Genomic DNA, 25,824 nt, shown 5'->3' on the forward strand with positions numbered 1-25,824 from the left:
ATGTAGGTTGGAATTGAAGACTCATGAATGTTACCTACAGTATCAGGATAAATGCAATATAATTAAGACAGTCAACTCTGAGAATTTTAAAAAATAAGTTTGATGTTGCAGCTCAAAATTCAACTTTTCTTTTCAAAAGTAGTATTTAATGCAGCGCTATTGTCACAGAACACGTGATTGTAAGGTGTTCTTCTTACATCCCTGTACACAACTAATGAATACTACATAATACGAATGTTAATCAAGTTACTTTTACTTGAGTGAGTGCCCTACCTTGTACTCTGAGTTTGGTCTTGCCCAGCGCAGTCCCTGCAGGGTTTTGAGCCACACATATATATGTCCCAGAGTCCGACACAGAGACCTTATTAATCTGTAGACCACCATTAGGCAGCACGGTGAAACTTCCACCTGACATGAAGCAAGAGACATGATGTTATGCCGGATTACTTACGATGACTGACACACAGAGAGAGACATTAATTACCTGCGGTGGGTATATTGATGCCCTCCTTCTGCCAGGTGATGGTGGGTCTGGGCGAGCCTGTGGTCCTGCAGGGCAGAGTGATGGGGTTATTCAGGATCACATCCAGGATGGAGGGATGAGACTGGATTACTGGGAGTTCTGAGGAGAGGGATGAAAAAAGAGTGATGTTCAAAAAGATCTCAAGAAAAAAAGAATAAAGTGGTACAGTAAAAGCATGCAAAAGTCATACAGCAGTTAAAGCCCTATAAAAAATGTAAGTTCAGAACCATGATTATTTTTGGCTTGTCTCTGCACAGCCTCCAAACAGCAGGGAGTCTCTTGGTATATTGGTCCTCAGGATGTTCTTACCCTGCACTGTGAGCTGCACGTGGCGGTGGGTGGAGCCTGCAGCATTCTTGGCCGTGCAGGAGTAGCGTCCTGCATGACTGAGCTGAGCTGAGGGGATCTCTACTGGACCTGAGCACAGATCATAACACACTAAATCAACAAAATTGACAAACCTAATAAAGTAACCTGACAGTTATCACTTGGTGTAATCTCTATTCATGTGTTAGATGACTCACAGTGCTGTATTCTTCAAATACAGCAAGACCAGTGGAAGAATTAACTGAATACAATAGCATCACTAATTCTCATAAAAGAGTTGGTGATTAACGTATTTTGCTAGCAATTTAAGTATTTTGGTGTCAGTTTGTAAATACCAAATAAAAGTTGCGTACTATTTACATTAATCCTGATTCTGACCTGTGGGCAGGATGCTGTAGCCCTGTCCCTCTTTAGTAAGCTTCATGCCATCTTTAGTCCAGTGGATAGTGGGCGCTGGGACACCAGATGCAGTGCAGGCAATGACCACTGGGGACAGTCTGGTTACAACGAGCTCTGTGGGTTCATCTGCTATAGACGGAGGAACTAGACGGACATAACGATGTAACGAATTCAGTGTTAAAGAATATTTACAACAGAAATATAAATTCAATCAAATCATGATATAATACCAATGAACATGCTCTAATAATAATGATCAATTTCTAAACAAACGCTGTGTTACTCACCGTGGACAGTGAGGTTGATGGATCTGGAGTCTTCCCCTGCCTCATTAGAGACCACACATTCATACACTGCTGTGTCCTCCACTGTTGGTGCTATAACTACCAGGGAGCCTGATGATAGTAATCTGGAAACAATAAAATAGAGTAGTTTCACTATGATGTAGGCGCTATAAAAAGATGGAAAAATGAATAATTTACTGTATATACATATATTTTAAATAGTGAAACTTACAATGAAACGCTCAAGCAATAAAGCTATTAATGTCATCTAAGATGCGGAATTATAAAATGTTCCAGTTTTGTATTTGTCAGTCTTAACTATTGAATCAGAAACTGGAGAGGGAGAAAACCTAGATCAACCTGTACAAATTCTGGTTCTGGTCAGTATTGATGGCTCGCCCTTTTTTCATCCAGCTGACGGTGGGTTTGGGTATTCCGGTGGCCTCGCAGGACAGGGTGGTCTGAACGTTGACTGTAACCGTCACATTGGTGCGGCTGTCAGCGATGGAAGGAGGGACTGAAAGATAAGAACCGACAATCATAAGATTACTGGGTGACTGTCTTTGTGGGTGACTGAGACAGTTTGAAGGTATTCCTGCGTTTTGTTTTTGTATGCACATATTTACCACCCACCATATACTTGCAGATCCACTCTCTTGCGTTGTGTCCCAGCCTGGTTTGATGCCATACACAGGTAGCGTCCAGTGTCTGTCACCTGAGCAGAGTGGATGTGTAATGACCCATCCTCTGCAAATGTGTACCTGCGCACATTTGTACAAACTCGATAAGGTACAGCACAGAGGAAATGCCAATAACTGAGTTGTGCTACAAAATCATAATGATATATGATTTTTAGATTGTGGAACTTGGAAAACATTAATACATGATATATATGCAATTGTTTTATGATAAAAATAGTACTAATTTGAGATGCAAAAAGGCATAATTGTTGCATAACTTGTGGCTTTACCTGGGGTTGTTTCCTGCCAATATGGCACCATGTTTTCTCCATGTGACACGAGGCGGTGGCACTCCACTTATGATACATTCAAGCACTGCTGGCTTGTTTATGTGCACTGACAGTGTCTGGGAGCCTTCCTTGATAGTTGGGGCCACTGAAGGGACAGGTGACAGATATATATTTGTTTACTCATTTGTAGCTGGGCATTGAGTTTTGCTCTGTAATTACAGAAGGAGTTGTAAAGAGATAACAATTCTCCTTTTCAGCTCTATAAGAAAGGATATACAGTATATCTATATCTACAATAGTTGTGGATAAAAGATGGTACTGTACCATTTACAGCCAGGTTAAACTGTCGCGTGGTCTTGCCAGCAATGTTGCTGGCCACACAGGTATACTGAGCTTTGTCGCTGAGCTCAGCCATGTTGATCTGTAAGTAGCGGCCACCAGACACAATACGCACACGGGCAGAGGCCTACACAAAGATAGGAATTTGTGAACACATTTCATGAGAATTAATTGCATTGTGTGAATAGTTGTTTGTTTGTTTAATTTCTGACCTGCAATGGTTGGCCATCTTTGAGCCAGGCCAGAGTTGGAGGTGGAACAGCATCTGACTTGCACTCCAGAGTCACCTGTCTGTTCTGCAGCACTGACACGTCCTGAGGTGTGCTCTCCCCAGCAATGTTAGGGGGAACTGTTACAGAAACAACAGAAAGAGACTGACATGGATTTTATAGCCCAATCTCATGTCCCTGTATTATTTATTTATTACAGGCATGACAGAAAAAGTAAGAGTAAAACATATGTATTACCTAGGTACAGGTTGACTGAATCATCCTTTTTTGTACTATACGTTAACTACTACCTTTAAGTCAGAGATTATTTCAACAATGTAATGTACAGTGCTAACAGCAATGTGTATTACACATCTGTGTTACCCACCATGCACTCGAATGAGGAACTCCTTGTCATCATCGCCTGCCGGACTGTTGGCTAAGCAGCTGTATCTGCCTGTGTCCTCCAACTGAGTAAAGAGAAAAACAGTGTGACAAAGGGTGTGTTTGTTAATCCAATGTGAAGCTCTGCACTAAAATGAGAGCGCTGCTGTTCAACAAAACAGACCGTTCTCTTTCTATATGAATTAACAAACAGCTGAGTTAAAATGGATGAAAGAAAAACTTTGTTGCCAGTGAGGATGCCAATGATTATGAAGAGACTTGAGACAATATGCCTATGAAAATAACTTATAACTTATCATATACAGTATTTGATAAATGTAGGGTTTTAATTTTTATAGATAAGAGACAGAGATTCAATTTAAATTAAATAATCTAACAGTCCCATGGCACTTACCTGAGCCGAGGCCACACGGAGCACCTCTCCTCCCCGGAGGAGGTGTAGACTGTCTGTCTGTGGGAGTGGGCGTCCATCCTTCAGCCAGGTTAAAGAGGGTGTCGGGATACCTAAGGCCTCACACTGGAGCTCCAGCACATTATTAACCACAACAGATACTTCTGCTGGTACACCAGAGCCCTTGATGTGGGGAGGGTCTGAATATGAAAACATAAAACAAACGATATTTATTTTCTCATCCATGAATCACAGCCAAAGTGTGATGTGTGTTAATGTGCTTTTACTCACCCAGAACTTTCAAGTTGAAGTGGCGACTAGCTTGGCCAGCGGTATTGTCAGCTACACAAGTGTAGCGTCCTGTATCATTGACCTGGGCCTGGATGATTTGCATAGTGGTATTCAGATTCAGAAAAATGAGGTGGCGGTCAGGAATTAGAGTTACCCCGTCTTTGAGCCAGGACAAAGAAGGGGTCGGGGTCCCATCAGCAACACACAGCAGAGAAGCCAACTTTCCTCTGACTACAGTCACATCCTCTGTGCTCCCTGCTCCGTCCAGGCCAGGAGGGACTGAGGAAAACAATAACAGATACAGTTCATTACCATTTACTGCTGAACAATTTGCTTTTGTGATGTGGTCCTCAGATTTTACAAGCAAGGAATGTTTTCAGACTCACCATGCACCTGTAGGTTATAATGTCTGTTGTCCACTCCTGCTCTGTTTGACGCAATGCAGGTATAGGTGCCACTGTCGGACACCTGACTTCGTATAATCCTGACAGATACAAAAGGTACAACGTATCTTGTTACATTTTAACTCTCACTAAAGGTGTAAAATATCCAACAAACAATTTTTTTCTTTAATGAAGGGTTAATTTATATACCAAATTAACAGTAGGAAAACCTGCAGGATACAGCAGGTTATTCAAAAGATTTCATTCATGAAAAACATAATTGCGCAAGTGAACACATACAATTTCTTTGCAATTTTAACAGATACCAATTGCACCAATACCTTAGTCTTACCCTAATACAACGCACTGCTTTGCAATAATTTCAATTTATGTGAAGCACATACAATGCACAAGATGTTGTTGTTAATGCAGCACCATGTGCTACAAACTCTTATTGAGCCCTGTCCACTGACCTACCGGAGCACCTGTCCAGCAGAAAGAAGCCGTATGTGGGAGGACACTGGCAGAGGCAGGCCATTTCTCAACCAGTTGAGCTGGGGCGGTGGAGAGCCTGCAGCAACACACTCAATGTTGACAGAACTGTCCAAAACTGTGGTCAACTGCTCAACTGTCTCACTGTTGCCGTCTATCAGAGGAGGCACTGAAAAAGTAAATGTGAAGCAAAGTCAGTGACATTAAAATAAACAAGACAATTGACTCAGACTGTCTGTACTGGACAATACAAGTAGTACAATCAATTTAACCCACCATACACATTCAGATTGAATATTCTGTCTTCCTGTCCTGCAGTGTTGGTGGCCACACAGGTGTATTTGCCACTATCAGTGGTGTGAGCTCCAGTCACAGTGAGTGTGCTGCCATCTGGACTGATTCTGCACACAAAGGCAGCATCACATTAACATCACTATCATCATTATAACATTCTTTACCACTGGATTGGCCTGCTGTGAAATCCCCCAAATTTCCTTCTATTTTGTTATTTTCTTGCGACAAGCATTACCTGAGCCCCTCGTCCCTTGTATTGTTGATGACTTCCCCATCTTTCAACCACTGAATGGTTGGAGTCGGAGTTCCCCGGGCTCGACAGACCAGCTGGATGCTTTCATTTAGCAGGACTCCCATTTCACTGGGCAGCTCTGATCTAGAGATACTGGGAGGGACTGAGAGAGAATTACTGGCCTTAGCACAATCCTATGAATACCATAAGAAAAAATTAAATGGTAAATACATTTATCTGTATGATAATATACTGTATAAGCTTGACAGCATACAGTCGACACACACATAAAGCCAGACAAGCGTATGTAGTAATATTTTATGCCGTTTCTCTGAAAAAAAAAAAACTTTTGCATTTCTTTAATTTGAAATTGGCCTCTAGAAAAGGGTTAGAACTTATTTATAGTGACTGAGGCTTTGCATGTACCTTGTATGGTGAGGTGGTAGCTCTTGTGTGCCTTGCCCTCCACGTTGGAGGCCAAACACGTGTAAGTGCCGCTGTCAGAAAGCTGTGACCGTGCAATCTGCAGCTTGCTTCCTCCTGAGAAGATGTGCATCTCCAGAGACTCTGAATACTCTAAAGAAATACGAAGGTCATATAAATGAAATTACAATGAGAACCTGTTACCCCTTTCCCTCATCCACCCTTACTTATGTTATTACTTGTGGTTTTTTGTAAACTTGTAGAAAAACAGGTAATTTAATTTAAATGTAATATACAGCTTAATAATGCATATCATTACCAGGATGACATTAACAAACAAAATATTTTTTTGTGGTTGTGTGATTCTCAAAAAGGTTAAACCTAATCGAAGGCATACCTATGGGTCGTCCATTCTTCAACCAAGCAAGGCTTGGAGGAGGGATTCCAGTAGCATCACAGGCAAAGGTGACTGGGTTACTGATGGTTTCCACAACACTCTCCTCTGCTGGCCCGTCGATACTGGGAGGTACTGAAGAGGGAAGGAGGCATTTCTTTAATATTATATTGTAAGTGCTAAGCATTCAATGTGTTTTTATGAAGTTCTTACAGATTTTTGAATAAATACATATATCATGAGCTACCATAAATATTCAAGTGGAAATTCTTGTCCACTTGTCCAGCAACATTGGTGGCCTTGCAAACATATTGTCCAGTATCAGACACCTGAAGAACAGATGAGACATAAAAGGAAGATCAACAACAAAAATTGAAAATAATAGTCAGTTATCAATTAAAAGTAAAATGTGCCAGAAGCTCGGTGAGAAGTGAAGCATTCATGTCAAATGATGTTTTGATCCATCATCAGGCCCTGCAATGGGTATCAGGCTGGGTGACATTATCAGGCCCTGACTTAAGAGCACCTTTACGCTGCCTTTAAGTCCTACTCTCTCCAATGAAAAGAGCAGATACTTGCCCTTATATCTACACTGTATCTGCTTAGACTAAACTGCTGTGGCTGACTGCTACACTGACGTGATAGTCAGTATCATCTTTATGTCATAGCCCGCTCAGTCAAGCCGCTACCACTTAAGAAGTGGTAGCGGCTTGACTGAGGGGTCAAAGTGTGGCTGCTACAAAAACTCAAGCTTTCATCAAAATAAAAACAAAGAAAAAAGACATTACAGTAATGGCCACACTGTTTGACTGCATGCCAACTGTTGAAAACGAGAATAGACACAGCATTGCATCCATTCATCTCTTACCTCTGAGCCTTTGATCTCAAGCATTTGTCGTTCCGCCAGGATGCGCAGGTTTGCTGATTCTGTCACCATCCTGCCGTTCTTGTACCAGGTGATGGTGGGAGGAGGTACAGCGTTGGACTCGCACTCCAGAGTTACTGATTTCCCAACGAGCACATTCACCACCACAGGAGAGTCCCCACTACTGTCCCGGATACTTGGAGGAACTGAAAGGCCGAGGAGAGAGGAAAACATTGACCGTCAGTTTATGATGTAAAGTCAGGCGCTCAGTGTACAGTGTACACATTGTGGATGTGGACTGACCAAAAACAGTGAGGTAGATGTGTTTGTAAGCCTCTCCTGCTGCGTTAATGGCCACACAGCTGTACTTTCCTCCATCAGATACTTTTGCTTTCAGAATCTGTAGTGTACGACCACCTGGAGGCACAAATGGACACAAATAAACATTCAGAACCTACTGTTGTTGGTTTTAATCATTTTCATTTCATGCTCGTATCCAAATATTCAAATTATTTTTTTAATGTAAAATGGCTTCAGTTGTCACCCACTGCTCAATGTTCATTCTTTTAAATGTGATATTTTAAACACCTGGCATGATGAGTGCATGATTGGTGTTGGCCTGAATGGGGCCCCTATCATTTAGCCAGCTCAAGGTGGGTGGGGGGAAACCAGTAGCTTCACAAGAGAGAGATACAAAGTTGTTCACCACCACAGTCACAGTCTCAGGACTTAGGCCGATAATGGTGGGAGGCACTGAAAGGAAAAATACGAGAAATATTCAGTATAACAAACAGTAGTTTTTATCTCAGAGTGCAGTCTTTAACGGTATTAAAGTGAAATCAGTTCTTTCTACATGAGAGTAAATGTAGCTGTATCTTAAACTCATCTTTTCACAATTTGATCAAATTGAGCATTTAGAATGTAAATGTGATTTACCATGTCACATGCGACTCACCATGAACATTAAGGTTAAAGGATTTTTCTGCACTTCCAGCCACATTGTCAGCCACACACACATAGCGCCCTGTGTCAGATACCTGAGCAGTCAACACCTGATGGTTGGGAAAGATGGAGACATGTAGAATCAAGTCAGAACACAGATCTACTGTTTTAAGATATAGTATACCAATATCAAAGTGATGGAGCATTTCTTTTTAATAGGACAGATATTTCCGTTGTAAATGTGTGGCTGATCATTCTGGACCTTAGAACGTTGTGTATAAATAAAGTATTTATTGCATTAACCTCTTGTTGGACTAAATAACATTAAACAAGGGTTTCTATTTACTGTGTATTATATATATATATATATATATATATATATATATACACAGCATATAGTAACTTTAACTTGGAATGGTTTCAAAGAAAAATGAGCTATGGCATGAAACAGAATGTGTGCTTCCTGGTTGTTACCTGAAGTGTTCGCCCATTGGACAGGATCCTATGTAGCCCATCTGAGCTGACTGGCTGGCTGTCCTTAAACCAGGTGATCTTGGGGGAAGGGTTTCCATCCACGTGGCACTCCAGTTGGGTAGTTTTGTTGACCAGGACTGTGACCTCGTCAGGCAAATCGCTGTCTGTTCCCCGTATAGTCGGGGGCACTGATTAAGGACAGAAATACACAATGAGAAACGGATTTATGTAAAAAGACCCAGCTCTGTTAAACTGACTGATACTTGCACCACAAAAGAAAAGTGTTTTTACTCACATAATACTCTCACATCATATTGAATGGAGTCTTCTCCTGCTTCATTGATGGCCACACACGTGTATCTACCTGAGTCTTCAGCCTGGGATCTGGGAATCTGTAAGACTCGCCCACCTGAGAATAAAACTGTCAAAGGTTAGTACGTATGAACTCATTCTGTTTTGCTCCAACTTTTTTTGGCTCTTTTTCTTTTTTGTCTATTTCACCTGGCAATATCAGTATTTTGTCATTGGAGGACAGCAGTTGTCCATCTTTATACCAGGTGAGTGTTGGAGGGGGGACAGCGTTGGTCTCACAATATAGAGAGATAGGATTGTTGAGTATCACATCTCGAACATCCCCTCCAAAGCCAGGGGAAGACGTGATATCACCAACTCCACCAGGCCTGTTGAAATTAGGTGGAACTGAATAGGGGAAAAAAGAAAGAGTACAAATGTTTAAGTCCTTCTTTGAGCAATTTGGAAACTTTATTTTGGTTTGTGGTTGGAAACATAATCAAGGCAATGGCTCTACATTTATCTAAAAGGATGTTGACTTTAAAATAGATGTTTTTATTGTACAAGCCCAAAGCATTTTTGCAGTTGTTTTCCCTTTTCGATATACTATTTTAGTATTAAAATAAAAACACAAACAACAGCATGAGAATACTCTGAGCCCATGAAATGCACAAATAGTCTCAGTTAATACATCGCCATCAGTCAACCCAGTTCACCTTGTATATTTACATCAAAGTCCTTCTCATCCTCTCCAGCTATATTAGTGGCAACGCAGGTGTAGCGGCCAGTGTCTGACACCTGAGCATGCTTGATCTGAACAATACGACCGTTGGCTGTTATGGACACATGGTCATCTGCACGCAGGATCTGTGGTAGAAACAGTAGTTGTGGCTTTTACAGGTTATTTTCTTTATTTTCATCCATAAACTCTCATGGAATCAAATTAGATTTCTACCTGTCCGTCCTTGTACCACTGCAGTGCTGGTGTAGGAAAAGCCTGAGCTGCACACTCCAGGGTCAGTGTGCTGTTGACTTTTATCTTGACCTCTTTGGGGGCCAGTCCTTCTCCTGGGATATCATTCTTATTGATCTGAGGGGGAACTGGAGTCAAGAAACGTGTTTAAGATTACACTCACATGTATATAGCTATGTTTGTATGATGATCCTTCATCCTTCTTAAAGAATTTACAGATTGCAATTTCCAAGTTAAATTGTCAAGACTTCGATCACTGATGATTATCAGTTTACTTGTTCATGTAAGCATATGAAATAGGCTGTGCAATAACTGATATTTTCCATATGAAAAGCTTTGCACTGTACTCTTCTTTTTTTTCTGGTAAAATTGAATAGAGCATGTAAAAATGATGCAGGAATCTCACCATACACCTTGACCTCATAGTGCTTCAGTGTCTCTCCAGCCTCATTAGTGGCCACACAGGTATATCTCCCTGCATCCTCTTCTTTAGCATTGATAATCTGCAGGGTTCGCCCACCTGTGAAAGTATGGGTGGCGAATGACAAAAGACGCACCATACCACTGTATTCTATTTAGTTTGACTCTAGCGTAATGTACATGTGATCTCAAACCTGGAAGGACTCGGATGTGGCGACTGGACTCAAAGGGAGTGCCGTCCTTAAGCCAGGTGATGAGAGCAGGAGGGTAGGATTGGACTTCACACACCAGAGAGGTGGGGTTGCTCAGAGTTACTGTCACCTCCTCTGCAGAAACGTCAGGACCTGACCCAGCAATGGTGGGAGAAACTGGCAAAAAAAAAAGGGGGGGGGGGGATCAAACCTAGGACATGATTTAATCTCAAATAGTTTGATTCATACTAGTAATTATTTATAAGATTTGTGTTTGTACCCAGGACATTGAGGTTGAAGTGGCGGTTGCGATGCCCTGCACTGTTAGATGCCAGGCAGCTGTACCTGCCAGTGTCTGCAACTTGGGCCCCAGAGATTTGGAGGAAACGGCCGTGAGACAAGACTTGGTGGCGTCTGTCAGGCACCAACAGCTGTCCGTCCTTCAGCCATTTAATCTCTGGTGAAGGGTTACCTGGGAGATTATTAGATGAGGTTAGGGATTAATGTATCTTTAACATAATCTATATTAAGGATCGATCAAAAGAATTTTCATCAGCAAAACATGCAATTTGGAAGTCAATGTAGAGATGTCTGTATGATGTTACCTGACGCCTCACAGGTGAGCGTTATGTTGTGTTTCTCCATGACTTTAGTATCCACCACAGTTCCCTCGTCCACAATGCTTGGTGGAACTGTCGAATTAAACTGAAAATCAATTATATGGTTCTCACTGTCTTCCAATGTATTAAAAGGCTTTCACAGTGAGAGATACATGTTCATCGCATCTCTTCAGATTGATGATAAATTAAATCAAAGGATCTTTAGACGAAAACAATTCTCACCCTATAGACTTTTAAATGGTATTTAAATCTGTACACTGAAGTTTAAATTTTCATTCAATACAATGCCGTCGAAACAAAATACTATAATACTATAATAATAATATCATTACCAAGGATGTCGAGGTCAAAGTTCTTCCTTTCCTCTCCAGCGCTGTTAGACACAATACAGGTGTACCTCCCAGCATCCTCTGCTGCAGCATGCATTAGACGCAGGCTCCGGCCCCCTAGAGATTTAACAGGACAATTACTAACATTTATCTATTGTCATCATGGAATGTTTTCAAAGGCTATGTCAGCATAAACATGCCCCTTTTCCACAGAAGACAAACATCCTGTGGATGTGTAAACAACATTTAAAGCCCCTCTTAGAAAACTGGGATCAATTACCAAAACGAATTTAGACTCTGAGACTCACAGCTGTTAAAACATTTACAAATCAGTATAATGAGATTCAAGACTAATTGCATCTGTCTTTAAACACAACTGAACAGGGTTCATGAGAATCTCCTGTGACAAACATTGACACAAGGTAAATTCTACTTTCTACACCTTAACAATCTAAACAATGGCATTTGTTTGGTTTCCAAATAATTTCAATTATCCTGAGCATGTACAAAATGTAGATGAGTCAAAAAATCCAATGGGTCAACTTGGCAGATGCATGTTACTTCTAGTTATGCACATCTAGGTAGTATGCTTAAGTCTAGGGGCCACAGTTTAATTTGGAAAAACCCAACACATCTGGTTAAATGTTTAAACACACAATTCAAAGTAATTGCTACAGTTTGTCTTCTTTCCCGAATCTCTGTCTGTTGAGTTTGGCCCCAGTTGCAATAAGCCTATTATATCTTATTACTGGTCATGTTTTGCAACTGCTTGGCCTTTGAAACCCAGCTAAAATAGTTTGAGTTACTCCTCTTAAATTTAGACCATCATTCATATTCTGGGTTGGTTTGCTTTCCTCAAGTCTGTTCCTTCATGGATGGGACACTAAACTAAGAAGGAATTTTATAGACGTTTGAAGACATCCGACATGACATACACATTGGGAAGAAGCTTGAAAAACAATTTCAAGTTGAAAGCCCAGAAAGTCAGACTGTAACTCACCCGAGAGGACACGCACTGAGCTGGTAGCTTTGATTGGCCGACCATCCTTCAGCCACGTGATGGCAGGAAGAGGGATGCCAGAAGCCTCGCAGCTCAGAGCAACTGGGTTCTTCACTACAACACTCACGTTTTCCGGCAACTGCACCTGACCAATTATACTAGGTGGGACTGAACAAGAGGAGAGGGAATGAGACAAAAAGACAGAAAGAAAGTATAAGACATTGTAATTCTCCAAACGTTTTAAGATTAAAGCAAAAAAAAACAAAAAAACAGCTTCATACCATGAACACTGATGTCATGCTTGCTGTCAGCCTGTCCTGCCACATTAACAGCAATACAGGTGTAGCGTCCTGTGTCTGACACCTTAGCATCTTTAATCTGCAGCAGCCTCCCCTCGTTCTGGATCATTGCACCGTGCTGGCCTATGATAGGCCGCCCATCTTTCAGCCATGTGACGGCTGGTCGTGGTACGCCCTCTGCAGCACATTGTAGGGTCACATCACCTCCTTTGGTCACAGCAACATCATCGGTGTTGCCCTCGCTGCGTCTAATAGAAGGGCGGACTGAAGTAAAAGAAGCAAGTGAGTTGGTGCACATGTTCTATATCGATATCTTTTTGCTGCATGATACAAACATATATTCATAAATTTGTACTTTATTTAAATATAATAAATAATAAATAAAAGACATTTGTGTGAACTTCCTCTTTTAAGATCCCCAGCACACACTGATGTTGCCTCCCAACATGTAAAATACATAATTTGCCCTCTCAAAGCAGGTTCTTAATTATTTTACCACCCTGTAACTGATTATATTTCACTGACTTTTTTATGGGGAGTGCAGTTCCCATAAAAGACAAAACAACAACTTATATTACGTTGATCACGAGATGTCACAGATCTGGTGGCACACACGTACCATAAACCTGCAGGCTGTACTCCTTGGAAGTGGTGCCGGCTGTGCTGGAGGCTGTGCAGGTGTAGGAGGCTGTATCTGTCCTCTCAGCACTGGAGATCTGCAGCTGGCGACCTCCTGACAAAACCCTGAGACGTTGGTCTGATTTGAGCTCAGAACCTGGGATGAACACAAACTACAGGTTAGGTATGGTGTTCAAACATGTAACCCACATAACATCAGTGCATCACCCAATGTGCATAGAATATTACTTTTTTCTCTTGTCGTCATGTTGTGTATCTACAAACTAAGATACACTTACCATCCTTTCTCCAGATGAGGCTGGGGGGTGGTATGCCACTGGACTCACACACCAGAGTGATGAGACTTCCTTCAATCACAGTCAGAGGAGACGCCTCCTCTGAGCCGCGGATACTGGGAGAAACTGTAATGAGGACAAGAGACCTAAAGGAGGTGCTCACATCTCATTCAAGCTACATGCTGGTACATTTCACTGAGGTTAAAAGGGTGAACAATGTAAAAAGGTACCCAAAGAGAATATTAACAATCATTTTCACATCAATTTCTATATAAAAACGTATCAATATAATAGCACAACATAAAAGAGTGTATGTATAACTAAAACCCAAATTATCCCAAACCATTGCCACAATCATCAAACACTGGCTTCAGGTCAGTTCACATGCAGGTAGCTATGGTAACAGCCTCATGCAGTCTTTCATCAAGAGTGAGTTCAGCAGAATAACAAACAAATAGAGCCAGAAATTAAGATAAACTCACCCCAGACATTGAGGTTATAGTTCTTCTCTGTTTTGCCAGCAACATTAATGGCTTCACAGGAATACCTGCCTGAATCCTGCACCTGGGCTCTATCGACCTAACAAATAGATATACAGACAAATCATGAGATATGGTCACATAATACTGAAAAACTCTTAAGCCAATAAACTAGATATTTATTTAGTAAAAAAAAGAGGTGAATAGTAAAAGTACTGCTGTTTTGATAAGGAGGAACCACAGCACCTACACCAAACTTTGTACTTCAAGTTGATTCAAAACACTCCTTACAAATATTAATATAACTGTTTTATCATTTCTAACTCTGGCTTTACCTTGAGCACACTCCCATCCGCTGAGACAGTCAGACCAGACTTCCTGAAGAGCGGTCGACCATCTTTGCGCCAAGAAAGGGTGGGTGGAGGGATTGCATCGCTCTGGCAGTGCAGCTCCACTGGACGACCAAGCATCACCGTGGCATTCACCTCCTCCCCTTTAATGTTTGGTGGCACTGTGGCACACATGAAAGCAAGCTACTGAAAAAAAATTCTGACAGATTACAGAGTATCATGTATACAAAATGAGACTAAATGAGGTACGCATATACACACTATTCACATGCTCTTTAGCGTCTATTGACTTTGAAAGTTAGCCCGCTTGGCCATTCTAAATGCTGTAAGCTCTTCAAAAGCAAAACTGAATAATTGCTTCCTGAGATGCACAGGCTCGGTTAAGTTGAGCATCTGGTGCTCTTTAAGTACTAATTCTATCTTGGGTTATGGCAGCATCATTAAACCTGTTGAACATTGTTTGTGGTATTAACAATGAGAGTAGCTTAATTTCCAAGAAGTTCATGAAACCAAATCTCCAAGGAAATTGCTAATATGCACTGAGATACATAATGACTCAGGAGCAAAGAAATTCCCACAAGAATGTTTTTGTTCCCCTGGGATTATCTAGGTATCATCTAGGGACCCTAATCTGAGCAACGAGACAAACGGTGGAAAAAAATTGAATTAACAACTTTCTGCAACAACTCAGTATGACAATGTCTCTATTCTAACAGCAGGCTGGATTCCTTAAATGTAACATCTGTGTCAAGTGGCAATTTTATTCATCTAGCTTCTGTTTGTCAGTATTTCATGAGACAGGACAGTCCCCCTTGTTTGGGTGAATCTGGCCTGATCTAAAAAAAGGCTGCTCGCCAATTTCCCCTACATTATGGTCATTGGGGGAAGACAGAAACAGACCCTCAGCTCAGGCCAGACACAGGAAGCTGCAGAAGAATGGTTGCAATTACCACAACAAATCTGCCTTTATTTCTCTGGACAAGCTCTTTTTGATCTTTCTGAGGAAATGCACGTAATGTGGATGTTTGTATTCCACATACATATGTTGAAACAGACATTCAGCAACAGACACATACAAGCACAGACTTTATATGTAAACTACTTGTCTGCTATTTGCTCGGTAACATTCGCTTTGATCAGACTTGTATAACAACTGATCTGCCATCAAGCTCAGCTCTGTGTAGGGAAACTGACAAGGTTTATTGAAATGCTAAACTTAGTTAAATCATACTTGTCTTGTTCAAATATTGCTTCAGTATTTCAATTCATGTTCCCTACTGGAACTGGTGCTCTGTTGAAAGACATACTACAGGCGGCCATAGTCATTACTCAGTAAAACAAGAAGGGAACAAGGAAAATACATTAAAGTCATGAACACAAAGTCCTTAGGAGAAGAATTGAATAATAAGTACTTTTCTTTCAAAAGCACCTGCCAACAACTTGCCTAATTAAGCTAATGCTTAATAACAATTGTATTACCAAAATGTATAGGCACTTCAAAACATCCCCAAAATATAATGCAGTGCAGCATTAGTTAAGTCTCTGTCATAATGATTATGGAAGTTAAGTCATTGTTGGCTGAATCTGTGATCTAAAAGTAAACAAACGGGAAAACCCACCACTGAAAGTTAAAACATAGTACTGAAACCTCCTGGGGCTGCAACTTCATTGCTCATTTTTCTGCCTCTTCTCAATTAATTAATTAATTGTTTTGTCAGCAAAACGTCAGAGAATAGTAAAAAATCCCTAATCTGAAGATGACACTTGTCTGACTAACAGTCCAAAACAGATATTCAGTTTACTATCATACACGACATAGAAAAGATGAAAATCGTCACACTTTAGAGGCTAGTTCATCAAAATCTCCTGAAAAATGGCTAAAAACAGTTGCTAATTTATTGTTTTTTAAGTAAACGTAAAGTATGTAGCTGTATATATATATTATATATGTTCAGAATTGTTGCAGTGCTGATTTACTCACCATACACTCTCAGGTCGTACTCTCTATGCTGTTCTCCTCCGGCGTTGACAGCCACGCAGGTGTACCTGCCTGTATCACTAACCAGCGCACTGGTTAGAGACAGCACTCTGCCACCAGACAACACCTGGGAGAAACACATCAAAAGGTCAGACACAACACACACACAAATACATAAAAACACAGCCATCACAAAAACCTACAGAATGATACACATTTCATGAAAATGTAGGCATATATTGTATATGTTTGATTTAATTCAAGATAACAATTTAAGGAGACTTTATGTCACATTTTGACAAAAAAAACAACTAAATAATCATAGTGATATGAGAATAATGTGTATACACCTGTATGCCATGTGACACACTTGCCACAGGGCTGCCATCTTTGAGCCATGTGAGGCTGGGCAGAGGAACACCGGTGGCCTCACACTCTAGCCTGGCAGCTTCATTCACCACAACTGTTACTGTCCCACCTCGGCTGGAGATGACCGGAGGCACTGCAAGGAAGGAAAAGCAAATGATTGCATAAATGCATGACAAACAGTCAGATAGAGAAGTTGCTGGAGTTTTAAGTAGTTTTGAGAAATTGGATAAGATTGTTGACTGAAGAGTATCGTATCGTTGTGTGACTTAGTCGTCTCCTAGAGAAACATTGTTATGATGTCTACTCATCTGATTTGAATGTATGTACTCACCGTACACCTGTAGGCTGTGGGATATCTCAGCAACTCCAGCTAGGTTGACCGCTAGACATCTGTATATCCCAGCATCAGACAGTTGAGCTTGTTCAATCTCCAGCATCTGGCCACGCTTCAGCATAGTCAGGCCAGCTGCACTTGTCAGAGGTCGGCCATCTTTGTACCAAGTGATAGCTGAAGCACAATAGGTAATTCAAAGTGCTTTACATAAAGCAAAAAAACTCATTAAAATCAGATTTAAAAGACATCAGAAAGAAAAATGAATAAAAAATGGAACAAAATTAAATAAAATTAAAATAAAGATAAGAATAACAGATAAAGGGATAAAGGTTGGAGTGCAGTTACCGTGCAGAAACAAAAAAAGACAAAAGAAAATTAAAAAGAAAACCCTTGTTTTAGCCATAATTAGCTTTGAGTTGGATCACATCTCAAAACTTACTTTTGTTCCAGATATGTGGTTCATAGAAACTAAAATCTGCTTCAGTATTTTTTGTTTCAACCCTCAGAAAAGTAAGCAAACACTGTCCAGGTGTCCTTAAAGGTTTTGAGAGGCAGATCAGAGACGTGATGTATTTTTACCTATTTTACCATTTAGTGCTTCATCAAGTAATAGAATTTATTATTTGACTATTTGTGGTAGTGAAATTGAATTTACAAACTGGACCTCTATAGTTTTGCTTTGGGCAACAGAGCCTAAAACAGATTTATAATAAAATATTTTCACATGTAACATTTTCACAGATATCAGATTGTTGGAATGAAACACCTGCTGTAAATGACAGAAACAGCCAAAGAAAAGAGGGTTCAATAACACTGGAATGTGACTGCTTATCTGTACTGAACTTGTACTCAGGAAAGAAAGTCGGTGGGAAGAGAGTGAAGCTGCCTGTAGGGAGTCACCTGAGATCAAATTTTCTGCCGTTCCAATAATGGTTAAAGATAAGGAAAACAGCAGAACAGCCAATTCCAACTCAGAAGTCAGAGGAAACTACGTCCTGGAGCCCGCAAGTGAGCACAGCAGGAAGGAGGGCAAAGTTTGTGAGCCGTCTTACCAGGTAATGGGCTGCCTGTGGCCTTGCACTCAAGCTCAGTGGGAAAGCCTGACAGGATGGTCTGGTTCACGATCTCTCCAGAGTGGGGGATACTGGGCGGCTCTGAGGGACACACACAAGAACAGTAATTTATCAGATGATACTCTCCTGGCTCCACCTAGTCCCTTGACACAGAACGCAGAGAGAAGTATATATGACAGAAACCAGGAGATGAGTGAGACAAGGGGCGGAAACATGCAGAGTGCTGTGTGTATCTTGAAGTTACCATGGACACTGAGCCGTATGTGCTGTTGGGCTTCACCAGCTGCATTGGTGGCCAGGCAGGTATATTTCCCAGAATCCTCTAGTCTTGCCTCTGTGACCTTTAGCATTCTGCCTGCTGACTCCAACTGTGACAGATACAAACACATACAGCATACAGACAATTCAGACTGGTAACTACTTTTCATGTTAACATGTGAGCATAAAAGTGACTTCAGTGCTTTGCCTGAACTAATGGTATGCTTAATTTCTGTGCCTGAAGCATAACCATTTATGCAGACATTTGCTAAAAACACATCACAGGCCAAAAGTCAAAGACTCATCTGCAATTGACTCCCATTTAGAATAAAAAAACTAAACAAACTTGGCACAAACCGTTGATTTGCAACACTCAGCGACTTAAATTAATGTTGCTGTATAGAACAGTGCCTTTTTTTCCTTCTGTGTAGCATTGCATTGATTTAAATTAGCAATCAAGGCCCACCCTTAAACAAAACAGTGTGTGTGTGTTTTTTTTTTAAATTCATGTGAAATTTAGCAACCGTTGAACATTTTTGAATGACTTCAGTGTATGGTGCATTTCGACAGTATAAGTCTGCATGTACTGTAGGGTTTGACTGAGGCTGTGCCTACTTCAGTGGAATTCATATTCAGTCCATCAGTGAACCAACCTTAAGGTGCCCCTGTGTTGTGTCAACTGGTCGGCCATCTTTCAGCCAGGTAATGCTGGGAAGAGGGATGCCGCTGGAGATGCACTCCAGACTGATTGGCTTGTGGAGAACCACTGAACGTTCAGCAGACCCGGTGGTGCGAATGGATGGAGGAACTGTGGAGATGAAAAGGATACAGTTATTCTCTTGATAACACTTTACAGCAAATTTTGAAAAAAAAGGATATCAGAAAAAAGACAAAGTAGTATTTACCAAAAGTGGGAGTGTATCTGTGGCTTGCATTTAAAGCACAAATTACATTTATTACAATTAAAGTGTATACATAACTTTCCTCTATATTCATTTATTGTCAGAAAAATAATGTGACAAAGCATTTAAAGATTTTACCATGGACGACCACATTGAAGTCCCTCTCGTGGTCTCCTGCTTCATTAGTGGCCACACATTGGAAACGAGCCGTGTCAGAAACCTGGGCGCGGGAAACGACCAGCCGTCGACCACTGGCTGCTACCCGCAACCCCTCCCCCTGTCTGACTGGTTTTCCATCTTTATACCACCTGGAAAAGAATAGTTTTACATTGAACATTTTTTTTTTTTACATTGGTGTGTATGCATTTTTATTTAAATCTGTGTGCATGAGATGGAGATCTTACGTGATGACAGGAGCAGGTGTTCCAGTGGCTTGACACTCCAGCTCTAAAGGGCTGCTAACTATCACTGTGCTGTCTGTCACGTCATCAGCTCCGTCAATGAAAGGAGGAACTATGATTGAAAAAAATAAATCTCGGTGACGCTTTAAAGTAATATTTCAAAGCATTTGAACCTGGAAAACCACAATAAATGCCTGTGTAATTTCAAAATTGATATAATCTATTTGATACTAGAAAACCATGTCAAAATGAATTAAAAGCTTCTTTTCTTATTTTTTATTCATTATAAAATTTCAACTTTGGAACTAGAATGTATTCCAGTCTTCCTCTATTTCTGCTGCTGTAAGTAATAATATCAAAAGAGGTCAGTGAATAAAGTATGGATTTTGTAAAGAGTTCTCCTTAGTCAGACATGCAAAGTCACAATAAAATAGCAGGTGCCTGTTTCCCGTGTGAAAGGGCCCTAGGACAAAATAATAATGTATTGACAAAAGTTGTCATGGCCGAGTGGTTAAGGCGATGGACTAGAAATCCATTGGGGTCTCCCCGCGCAGGTTTGAATCTCAAGTATTAAATACCAGAAAGAGGACTTAAAATCTGCACTGTGGATTCTTAAATTGCTGTCTGCGAAGTAAACACAATGCTGAATTCTTGTTAATACTGTATAGTATACGGCAAGTACACTACCAGTAGTAGTATACTATTTTTTCATTATTAATAATTTGAGTCAACAACTAACTAGAATTAAGACAAAAAAAACTGTGCAAAGATAAGTGAGGTCCCAACAAGTCTCGTTAGTTTGGGTCTAACACAACAGTGACAATGATAAAAACATTGAGACATGAGTGTGTGTGTGTGTATGTGCTGTGCATGTTGTCAGTTGGCTGTAGTGTTTCTATACCTAGAACTTTGACGTCATATTTGACCTCCTTCTCTCCAGCGATGCTTGTAGCTACGCAGATGTAACGTCCTGAGTCTGACACCGTGGCTGAGAAGATTTCTATTTTACTCCCCTGCTCGAGAAGACGGACACTTTCACCATCACGCACAGGAACTCCATCCTTCAGCCATGTGAGGGAGGGGGGAGGGTGTCCCCCAGCCTCACACTCCAGAATCAGAGGCTTACTGAGGACCACTTTCCTCTCAGTTGGCCCATCATCACCCCCTGCAATGGTAGGAGGCACTGGGGGGGCATACAAGAGAAACAGAACAAAAGGAGGGATAAGCTTGGAGGACTTTTTCACATGACTGATATCTTATTTACATCTCACACTCAAGGTTTCCAACAGGTTTTCATGATTTCTTTATGTATCAATTCCTCTACTCAGTATCCATTTTTGTGCTCTTCAAGGATCAAGGATTTTATTTTTACAATAAATGGTTTGCACACTATCCACAGCTGTTTCAAATTATTCTTGACTGCTGTAAAGGTATTTATGCTTTGTGAGTGAAACCAAATGCTTTAAAGCTCTGATTAATACAATAATAAGCTTCAGAGCTCAGAACATATGAGAATGATTGCAAATGCAGACACACAATGGGAACTTATATTCAGAGAGTTCCTCAGTTGAAAACCTAATTTCAATGTCAAATTCAAATGCACTCTAGATATTTAAGATGATTTTTTAATGCTTTTGCTTCAAGCTGAAATACAGCAGCACAATAACAAGGGATAATGTGTGTAGATTATTAGGTCTCAGATATCAGGTTCTTACAGTAGACGTCCAGTTCATAGCTCTTCTCAGCGCTCCCGGCCACACTGGTCACCTTGCAGGTGTACTGGCCAGCATCTGACGCCTGCACCCGAGGAATCTTCAGGTAGTGGCCTCGCTCGACATACTGAAGTTGTCGGTGGGATAGGATGGCCTCACCGTTTCGGTACCAGGTGATGGTGGGAGGCGGCAATCCGCGTGCCTCACACTCCAGTGTTATCAAAGTGTCCAGCAGGGCTGTGACCTGTGAGGTTGTGTTTCCACCTTTGATGGAGGGGGGCACTGGAACAATGGCACAATAATTACGAATCAGAAATTTGTAATTCAGCTGTATTTAGGTTTATCGTATAAAGAGTAGGCTTTGCAAGTAGTACCTGACTGCATAGGATCTGTCAAAATCCACACTCACCAAAGACACTGAGGTTGAAATCCTTGGACTGTTTGCCGGCTGTATTCACGACACTACACTGGTAGCGGGCCTTGTCCCCAAGTCGAGCACTTTTTATCTTCAAAACCTGACCCTTGTTTGAGACCTCTAGGTTGGGATCACCAAGAAACACCAGCCTAGAAACACAAGTTCAACCCAGTTTATTCAATTTGTTTGATAATTCTTACCATAATAGAGACAGTAAGTACTCTTATAATAGAAGGCACTTACTTCCTGTCCTTGTACCACTGGATTGTGGGAAAGGGCACTCCTAGCACATGGCATTCCAGACTGATCTCCTGTTTGACAATGGCTGAAACATCTCGAGGGGCGCCTGACCCTACTATGGTTGGTGGGACTGGGGCAGAGAGTGAGAGTATCATTGTATATTAGCTGACTCTGTCTGCACACAATTCTTTCCCCGTAATTCTTGGGAGTTTCCATAGACACTGCTCACTGCCCTTACTCACCCAATACGTCCAGGAAGAAGTCCTTTTCTGTGCTGCCAGCGATGTTGATGGCTTTACAGCTGTAGCTTCCTGTGTCTGTTGTGGCTGCCTTCAGTAGTCTCAGGGTTTTTCCCATGTCAAGAATCTGGATGCTGTTGCTAGCAAACACCTGTCGATCAACACCATTTAACCCGAATCAAATTAAAAAGCAAAAACAACAGCATAATTTAGAATTTAGGAAATACTGCTTCAAAGTAATTATGGGGCGAATTGCAAGACATCATGATAAAAGGATACAACATTTTAAAAAGCTGCAGCCTACAATTCAGGCAGAATGAAAGAGAGAGCCAACGATCCATTCAGCTGAGTAATATGATTATAAAACATGAAACGTTTTAAATTGTTGATTAGAGCCAAAAAAATTCAGAGTGCATTGTTCATTAGATTGTTCATAACTAACAGATTAAAGTAAGATAACTGATTTTCCCATCTGTGCTTTGCAGGAATAATTTGTAAGGCAGCCAAGGGAACAAAAAGCAGCCAGCTAACTGGGATGTTATAGCAAAGTCTGTGCTAATTCTCTGCTCTCGCATCAATTTATCATAATTACTCTGCCATTACAGCTTTAAACCATGCTGCCTCCATGGCTGGGCTGGCTGGTCTTTGTTACAAACACACACACACAGGATCCACTGTGGTTTCGGCTCTGTTCTCTTGGACAGTGTACCCTGTGATCAGAGCTCATTCAGTCTTTATGAGAACTTAATAAATGAAAGGAAAGGTCATTATAATTTCTCAGTGATTTCATGCCTGTAAAGGTTGTAATCCAATCCTTGTACATGACCTACTCGACCAGAGTATAAGTATAGGTTATGAAAATTATAAGGCAGCATGTTACCTAACCTCTGAGACTGTGTCTTTGATGGTAATGATGATGAAGATGGTGATAGTGTGTGTATTTACCTTGAAAATAAGTAACATACGTACAAAATCTTTTTTGTGTTCTAAACGTGAATGACGACTGTCAACATATTTTCTATAAAATATATGTGAACAGCATATTCTATGGGATTTCACCTACCGGGGTCCCATCCTTGTACCAGGTGATGACAGGGGTCGGACTTCCTATGACATCACACACCAAGCTGGTGGACTGGCTCAGGACCAATGACACATTGCCAGGCGTTTCCTCGTCACGGAAAAATGGGGGCACTATGGAGGTGTCAAAGGTGATTACCGAGCTTTAAGCATTTTTTTTTTCCACGGAATCAAATGTATAAAAAATACAAGATAGAAGATACTGTTTAAGTGATGTGTCAGCAAATATTCTAAAGTCAGAAACATCGAGAACAGTTAAATCACCATTGACTTTGAGCTGGTACTTCCTCTCAGTGGATCCAGCATCATTGACTGCAGCACAGACGTACTCTCCATTGTCTAGCGGTGACACAGCGGCCAGAATCAGCAGTGTACCGTCCTCCAGGATGGACACACCGGGCTCATTACCAGTCAGTTCTTGGCCATTACGCAACCACCGAATCACTGGCTTGGGAAGACCTGAAATGGAGAAGAAGATAGTGAAAGGATAACAAATATACTATATTTGACATAGTCATTATTATAGTGTATACTTTTATGAGAATGTTTCTAATTACTCAACTAACTTTATCTTACTTTTACGATTTGGTAGAAGTGTAGGTATGTTTTGTTATCCTACAAAAAGTTAATTATGTTCAATCCTCTGCATAATACCAGAGGGTGGTTGGAAATGTTCCCTAACCTTTGGCAGGGCAGGGGAATGCAATACGCTGGTTTGCAACTCTCTCCTGCAGGGGACTATTGAAGGGCGGCTCCAACACCTCGACCACAGGGGGCACTGAAAACCCACAAACACATAATTAATGACAAATATGCACTACAAAACACACAAACATACAGTACATTATTTCTTACTTTAGCATGTGTGCAATGTTTTGTGCTGCACATTTTTGTCATTTGGTTCAATCCAACTTTAACAGACGTATACAACTCCGAAAACATTTCAACACTCATATGTATAATCAACACAGTGCAAGGGTTTGGGAAAAAGACATTAACAGAGACCAACCTTGCACAAGAAGCCGTACTTGAGCCTCGTCTCTGCCTGCAGTGCTGGTGGCTGTGCAGGTGTAGGGTCCTTCGTCATCTAGCCCCACATTTCTTAGTGCCAGGCTGCCATCAGACGATATTGGGTACCTCTTACCATCCTTTGTCCAGGAGAGGGTGGGCTCTGGGACCCCTCTAACCACACAGGGTAGCTCCACAGGGTGACCCACCTGAACCTTCATTACCCTGGGTCCCGCCTGGATACTGGGGGGCACTGCAGGACAGATGATAGAGGATCACATTTAAAAAGCTTTAGTTCCTCCTCTGCACCAGCATGTTATTTATTACACAGGTACATCGGCCTGGAAGTTTAGATTCCATAGTATATATGCTTCTGTCATTCAGTAGTTATTCTATGTCATTCATAATGACAGTATGTCTAGACTGCAACTCTCTCAACTCTCATTTGGGTAATGTATGAGTATTGAATAGGTAGTTTTCAATGCTATTCAGCTATATCAGACAGAATCAATTACATGACAGCTAAGGGATGAAAATCAAAAATTTCCTGAATACATCTAGAAACGTTGATTCAAATGATTGTATGTTAATCATGTGATGTTTTGATGGTACTTTAAAATGTACCTAGACACAGTAAACTTAGACAAACAGGAATCCTTACATGACAAAAACAAGTCATACTGCTGCTCAGGAACCCTTGATAATATCATAATTAAATATTTGTTTGTCTGTTTGTAATCTTTGAACTTACCCAAAACACGTAGCTCAATGGATTGTGTTAAGTTGCCAGCAATATTCAAGGCAACACACACATAAAGTCCACTGTCTGACACTCTGGTCTCCAAGATTTTCATAGAGCCGGAGGGAAGCTGAGTGTGCCTGGGAGGAACACATACACACACAAGCAGCAATTCAATAAAATGTAAAGTGAAAGTCTGAGTGGAAAGTATTACGCAAGCTTCCAATTACAAAACAAGCAAAAACACAGCAATTTTTTTTCTTCACTCAATGACTATTTCAGTAATTTCTGTCAACAGATATTCCAGAATTCTTACTAATCCACCATCAACCATAATTGTAAGTGCAGTGGCAGTAGGTACAACAGATCACAGAGAAGAGTAAGATTGCTCAGTCATCTTATAAAACCACAAACTTTACCCTGAGGCTACGAAGGGTCCAGAGACAGAGCACAGCAATGCAGACAGCATGGGGTGTCTTTTAGAACTGCAAATCTAACTTTGAGCCTACAGCCAGTCTAATATGATTTTATTGAATGTTTATTTATAGTTAATGTACACTATTATTCATGGGG

The 25,824-nt window shown here is 41.0% G+C and overlaps 1 protein-coding gene across 1 annotated transcript in view; it reads right to left on the reverse strand.

Annotated features, from left to right (window-relative positions):
* hmcn1 (hemicentin 1) overlaps positions 1–25,824 on the reverse strand; it is an 80,007-nt gene that overhangs the window by 13,599 nt on the left and 40,584 nt on the right. The window contains exons 23-80 of the mRNA XM_068707602.1: positions 25,264–25,391; positions 24,514–24,765; positions 24,187–24,282; positions 23,769–23,963; positions 23,488–23,618; positions 22,428–22,575; positions 22,189–22,315; positions 21,940–22,094; positions 21,534–21,812; positions 20,720–21,001; positions 19,822–19,930; positions 19,556–19,725; positions 19,169–19,323; positions 18,502–18,625; positions 18,237–18,338; positions 17,182–17,358; positions 16,832–16,983; positions 16,485–16,608; positions 14,489–14,664; positions 14,157–14,253; positions 13,678–13,800; positions 13,380–13,535; positions 12,743–13,024; positions 12,462–12,629; positions 11,465–11,578; positions 11,118–11,204; positions 10,793–10,984; positions 10,516–10,689; positions 10,308–10,421; positions 9,884–10,029; positions 9,645–9,795; positions 9,139–9,336; positions 8,933–9,046; positions 8,638–8,825; positions 8,177–8,273; positions 7,810–7,974; positions 7,525–7,638; positions 7,225–7,427; positions 6,604–6,685; positions 6,360–6,491; positions 5,966–6,115; positions 5,543–5,702; positions 5,290–5,414; positions 4,999–5,182; positions 4,525–4,622; positions 4,139–4,417; positions 3,851–4,047; positions 3,440–3,521; positions 3,055–3,191; positions 2,828–2,969; positions 2,504–2,648; positions 2,167–2,294; positions 1,894–2,050; positions 1,537–1,658; positions 1,229–1,393; positions 833–940; positions 485–622; positions 274–408 (exon numbers count right to left, since the gene is read on the reverse strand). Coding sequence (XP_068563703.1) covers positions 274–408; positions 485–622; positions 833–940; positions 1,229–1,393; positions 1,537–1,658; positions 1,894–2,050; positions 2,167–2,294; positions 2,504–2,648; positions 2,828–2,969; positions 3,055–3,191; positions 3,440–3,521; positions 3,851–4,047; positions 4,139–4,417; positions 4,525–4,622; positions 4,999–5,182; positions 5,290–5,414; positions 5,543–5,702; positions 5,966–6,115; positions 6,360–6,491; positions 6,604–6,685; positions 7,225–7,427; positions 7,525–7,638; positions 7,810–7,974; positions 8,177–8,273; positions 8,638–8,825; positions 8,933–9,046; positions 9,139–9,336; positions 9,645–9,795; positions 9,884–10,029; positions 10,308–10,421; positions 10,516–10,689; positions 10,793–10,984; positions 11,118–11,204; positions 11,465–11,578; positions 12,462–12,629; positions 12,743–13,024; positions 13,380–13,535; positions 13,678–13,800; positions 14,157–14,253; positions 14,489–14,664; positions 16,485–16,608; positions 16,832–16,983; positions 17,182–17,358; positions 18,237–18,338; positions 18,502–18,625; positions 19,169–19,323; positions 19,556–19,725; positions 19,822–19,930; positions 20,720–21,001; positions 21,534–21,812; positions 21,940–22,094; positions 22,189–22,315; positions 22,428–22,575; positions 23,488–23,618; positions 23,769–23,963; positions 24,187–24,282; positions 24,514–24,765; positions 25,264–25,391 — 8,831 coding nt within the window. The remainder of the gene's footprint in view (positions 1–273; positions 409–484; positions 623–832; positions 941–1,228; positions 1,394–1,536; positions 1,659–1,893; positions 2,051–2,166; positions 2,295–2,503; positions 2,649–2,827; positions 2,970–3,054; positions 3,192–3,439; positions 3,522–3,850; positions 4,048–4,138; positions 4,418–4,524; positions 4,623–4,998; positions 5,183–5,289; positions 5,415–5,542; positions 5,703–5,965; positions 6,116–6,359; positions 6,492–6,603; positions 6,686–7,224; positions 7,428–7,524; positions 7,639–7,809; positions 7,975–8,176; positions 8,274–8,637; positions 8,826–8,932; positions 9,047–9,138; positions 9,337–9,644; positions 9,796–9,883; positions 10,030–10,307; positions 10,422–10,515; positions 10,690–10,792; positions 10,985–11,117; positions 11,205–11,464; positions 11,579–12,461; positions 12,630–12,742; positions 13,025–13,379; positions 13,536–13,677; positions 13,801–14,156; positions 14,254–14,488; positions 14,665–16,484; positions 16,609–16,831; positions 16,984–17,181; positions 17,359–18,236; positions 18,339–18,501; positions 18,626–19,168; positions 19,324–19,555; positions 19,726–19,821; positions 19,931–20,719; positions 21,002–21,533; positions 21,813–21,939; positions 22,095–22,188; positions 22,316–22,427; positions 22,576–23,487; positions 23,619–23,768; positions 23,964–24,186; positions 24,283–24,513; positions 24,766–25,263; positions 25,392–25,824) is intronic.

This window comes from Cebidichthys violaceus, unplaced genomic scaffold (genome assembly GCF_023349555.1).
Source record: "Cebidichthys violaceus isolate CVI_PGR_0920_01 unplaced genomic scaffold, fCebVio1.0.p SCAF_13, whole genome shotgun sequence".
Lineage (NCBI taxonomy): Eukaryota > Metazoa > Chordata > Actinopteri > Perciformes > Stichaeidae > Cebidichthys > Cebidichthys violaceus.